The sequence below is a fragment of the Juglans microcarpa x Juglans regia genome, chromosome 8S (genome assembly GCF_004785595.1).
Source record: "Juglans microcarpa x Juglans regia isolate MS1-56 chromosome 8S, Jm3101_v1.0, whole genome shotgun sequence".
Taxonomy (NCBI): Eukaryota; Viridiplantae; Streptophyta; class Magnoliopsida; order Fagales; family Juglandaceae; genus Juglans; species Juglans microcarpa x Juglans regia.
Window position 1 is genome coordinate 5,985,762 of NC_054609.1, and position 4,872 is coordinate 5,990,633.

The 4,872-nt window shown below is 36.2% G+C and overlaps 1 protein-coding gene across 1 annotated transcript; it reads right to left on the reverse strand.

The window, feature by feature from the left end:
- Positions 1 to 2,803, reverse strand: LOC121244928 (patatin-like protein 2). Its single transcript, XM_041143177.1, has 7 exons — positions 2,528 to 2,803; positions 2,167 to 2,348; positions 1,848 to 2,037; positions 1,565 to 1,726; positions 1,135 to 1,437; positions 860 to 1,032; positions 1 to 219 (listed from the first exon to the last, which is right to left on the reverse strand). Exons 1-7 carry the CDS (start codon positions 2,660 to 2,662, stop codon positions 120 to 122), a joined length of 1,245 nt encoding a protein of 414 aa, XP_040999111.1. The 5' UTR covers positions 2,663 to 2,803; the 3' UTR covers positions 1 to 119.
- Positions 2,804 to 4,872: the final 2,069 nt, after the last annotated feature.

The following is a 4,872-nucleotide window of genomic DNA, read 5'->3' on the forward strand; positions in this document are numbered from 1 at the left end:
GTTAGCGTTTATTAGGTAGGTGAAAGAACAATCCACTGCTGGTTTGGTATGCATGCACGTTGACACTCTGAAAGTTTGATTGGGAGGCCAGAAACGAGAGGAACAGGGAAGCGAAAACCCTAGTAAAAGGTGACATCATGATTATCATGACTTTTAACTTGTCCAACGGGAGACCTAGCATGACGAAGATGCCTCTCTTGGGAAAGAAGTTTTGCAAACCTGCAGCAAAGACATATTTTATGCTTTCCATTATTATGTTATATCTTAATGTGAAAAAGATACTCCAAAAAAAAAAGTTCGATATATATAAAAGAGTAATGCTAGTTAGATACAGTTTTAGAGTGTGCAAATTTTGCACACTCTCAGGGCCTGTCTAGATATTTAGAATATCTCAATATATCTGTGAATAGTAGTAAAATGGTTTAAATTAAGATACTTTATTGAGTTTTGAGAAATGAGAGAGAAAATAGAATGAAAATATTATAAAATTAAAAAATTATTTGAATATAATTTTCTAATATAATTTTTGTTTGAAAATTTGAAAAAATAGTATCGCTTTTTGTGTTTTAATGCTTTGAAATTTGAAAAAGTTGTAATGATTAGATAAAAAATTTAAAAATATGAAATTGAAAAGTGTTTTGTGTTTTTAATGTTTGAGAAGGAAATATCTGAAAGTATCTAAGAATACTTGAGAACAATTGTGTTACCAAACAGACCTCACTGAAAAATAAATAGAATTCAACGTTAAAAAATATTTATTTTTATGTGAATCTCACTTTAATTTATGATCTATTTTTTTTTTTTAAGAAAGACTTGCCCACTCTCTAGACTATACAAATCTTTTTCATCTGTAATATACCTTACGAGAGCCTCTGCATTTGTTTCGCTATTTGTAGGTTCAAAGAGGCCAGTATCCAGATTCACCCTAGAGACTCGTTTTTTCAGCAATTCTTCTCCAACTTTGACAAGATCATCCAAGTTCTTCGTTGTGGCAACGTCCACAGAAGATACTACCCCACTCAATGTATCGTCCTGCATTATTTTGATTCAAATATTAAACATGCCCATGTTAATCGAGTGCATAAAAACATGCCTAGCGTCATGGAAATATGGATTTGAATAAACATGATATACCTGAATCCGCAGATAGCTTTCCTCAGAATGAAGGGCTTGGAAAACCTCAGAGAGATGGACGTCAACCATATCTGCACTTGCTTGAGAAAATACATCAATTATTGGGGTGGAACCACCTCTGGTTAACCAATCTAGTATGCCCCACTTGGCTGCATCACGAGCCTTGTATTTCTCTTCGTCTTTATGCGAGCCAGTTCCTAATGATATGACCAAAAACCGGCCATAGTCCATTGGTTTTATAGGGAAGAAGTCGGGACTTCCTCTAAGGATCTCCTTTGTCACTTCACCAATGGCAAGTAAAGCCTGGAAAAGACACCAATTTAGCAGGTTAACACCAGTACTTTGGATTATATTTTTCACAGGAAAAGAAAAAACATGCTAAAATTACTATTATTGGCATCAGGTAAGATCTGAAACAGCTTGAAGATACCGGATTATTAGCAGCAACCCCACCATCTGTAAGGTTGAATTCTCTGACGTTCCCTTCTGGGTCTTTGGTTTCGAAGTAATAAGGTGGAAGATAAGTTGGTGCAGCTGAGGTTGAGATACAGACATCTGAGAGTAGGGCATCTAAGCTTGGGTTTTTTTTTACCTGGTGCATAAAAGAAGGAAACCAAAGTGAATCTTAGTATTCCATCATTTGCAATCACTTCCTAATTGAGAGGATAAGAAGTGTCTTGATGATTCTATTTGAAGAGAAGATGATATTCAACCTCATAGCTAGAGAAGACGGTTGGCTGCAGTCGCTTGAGATCAAAGGTTGGGATGACAACATTAGTCAAAGTCTGATGCATTCTTGTACTTCCCAGCTTTTCCCTAACAAGGTTATGTAGATACTTCCCATCGTACTTGGGTCCGGAAAGGGCTTTGAGGACCTTTGTAGTAAGTGGAAATAGAGGACAACTGCAATTTTGGAAAAAGTACATAACTCGTTTTAGTAACTAAAATGAATGGAATCAGGCTAATAATCAAATAGGAAAGTTTTGTTCTCACGAAAAGTAGAGTTTCATCTCAAATGAGTTCTAAATTTACTTGTTTTGTGGGAATATTTTAGGGCAATGGTTTTGGTAGAAGTCCTTGATATCCTTAGCAGCAAAGACAGGTCTGTTCTTTTCATTTGGAGCAGTTAGCATGGCAGTTACAAGGCCGCCTGTGCTTGTTCCTGCAATCACATCAAAATAATCTGCAATTCTTGCATCTTCCCCGTCCAGCTTCTGCACCATGCACACACAGTTCAGTGTAAATGATAGAAGATTACATGCTTGCTGAAACATTCTGCTTATATATATATATATAGCGTGCATGCTTGGAAAGTGAATAAAAATGCAATGAAGGATACATTGGATGGAGGATTCTCTAGGCATGAAACATTATATTGCTGTATATATCTAACCTGAAGCTCAGATTCTAAGAAATCAAGGATGGTTCCTGGTATAAGCCCTCTTATTCCTCCGCCATCAATGCTGAGAACAGTGATTACATTTCCATAAGTGGGTGGCTGTAGGGGTACAATATTTTTTGCTTCCATTAGGGATAAGGGAAATCGAGGGAAAGAGAGATAAGGAGGGGGAGGGCCGGGTTTTCGAGACTTGGAAAGAAACTGTGAATTCTTTCAAGAGGCAGCTACTTGCTTAAAAGTGGTAAGTTGAGATCCTGATCCATTCTTAGATAGGAATAGGGGTATATATAGTCCTGATTCCTCTGAATTTTCAAGATTAATCAATCGCGTCATTGGATTGGACAAAGCCCCAAAAGAAAGTCATTCAATGAATGTGTATCAACTTTGACCCAACTTTTGCATGCTTCCTTGGATAATGTTAAATGTTAAAACTGGACTACAGTACTTGATGTCATAAATCAATGGGAAAATTGAAAAGTTCATGAATACAATATACCCTCTTGCTTTGGCATAGAAATGATCCTATAGGCTTTAATTTGGCCACAGTAAGCTATTGCAGAGAGGAGAATTGTAGTTGGGGCTTGAGAAGAATTGTAGTTGAGCATAAAGCATGGATGAGTAGCTAGAACCATACACGCCAAGCAGGTGTCTAATCATCCTGAACTTTCTTTTCCCTAGATCACATGCAATGAATTCCACATTCAAATATGAACAATATAATCAAACTATGATAATTTTTGACACGTTAATTTTGATTCGTGAAAGGCGGCACGGCCTCCAGCAACCAAAGGAGGGTGATAACATTGAAAAGTACATTGGTTTGAGGATAACTTGATTCCGATTTTTTGCGCAAAAGGAAAAATGTACTTGTTAGGAATTGAGTATTCAACAAAGGAGTACCAGTCAAGTACTATGCCTGCATAAATTCCAACATGGTAGACATTAATTTCAATCTGCTAGCTGCATGCACAAGGAAATGTTAAGAGACTTTGATCATTCTATTGGCCTCGTGCAAAACCAGCAGAGCTGTGAGTCATTCTTAACCATTTGATTGGAAAAATAAACAAGTACTGGTGAACACTGACAGAACTGCAGCATGATCAGTAGTTCATGTTGGATGTTTTGACATTAAGGTTTTTCTTAGTAGAAGCATTAAGCAGCACCTGTGTACAACTTTCTGTGGCTGTGATTAACACACTTCATAACATTTATATCATCTTATAGTATTAACTTGGCCAGATTTTAAATCTAATGTTCACTGTTTATCTTTTAATTCCTACATCAGTTCCACAGAATGAAGCTCGAGGATGGCTATTGAATTACATAAATGGTCAAGAATATTGGCCTGGATTGTTTGGCAATTTCTTTAATTCACGTTGCAAAATTAATAAAAAAATGGCCTCCAATAAAAGTAAATTGTGAAGAAACGTATGCTTAACTGCAAAATTTGCCTGCACAAACTGATGAATTGACTACTTTCTAGATTGAATATACGTACAGTACCCATGCCGGTGGCTGCATGCTAGACATGCATGATTATTGTGCGGGTAAGCTATATAGTAAAAAAAATCACAAATAACAGATCATCCTGAGCATAGCTAGAAACAAATAATAAATAGGAACATAGAGGAAGCAATCCTTTGTACAGATTAAAAATTGGATATTCAGACTAGCTCATAGGGATGCATATGTAAGGTTAACATCTCGAGCTATACCGCACTTAAATGCACTTTTTAGTTAAGATCACTATAAAACTTTCCATCCCAGAACTTAATTGATTAAAGAAAACTAGAAAAAATTGTGAAGGCAGTCACGAAATCCTACTTCCGAAGAACAATACGTCGACATTACTAAGAAATTGCATGGTCTATCAAAATTGCAAAATTAATTTAAGTAAAACGATAGAGGCATCAAATTGATAGTGAAATTGAAGTGACAAGATTCTTGTGGAACGAGGTTTTGAGTTGGATAGGATTATATTGGGTAATGCCCAGGGAAGTGGTGGATTTATTGGTAGGGTGGAAGGGTGCATGTGAAGGGCTGTACTAAGAAGGCGGCAAGCGTTTGGAAAATAATTCCTCCTTGTCTTATGTGGTGCATTTGGCTAGAAAGAAATGAGAGATGCTTCAAAGATAGAGAACATTCTTTGGGAGATCTTAGGGTTTTTTTTCTTGAGTACTTTGAGTTCTTGGGCTAAATCTTTTGTAATGGTGGATAATTTTATGCATCTATTTTAGCTTTTTGGTGTAATTAGTTTTCTTTTTGTTTCTGGAAGTTGTTAAGTATTTCCTTTCTATACGTCATATGTACTTGTGCTTATGCCTATTTTTTTGAATAAA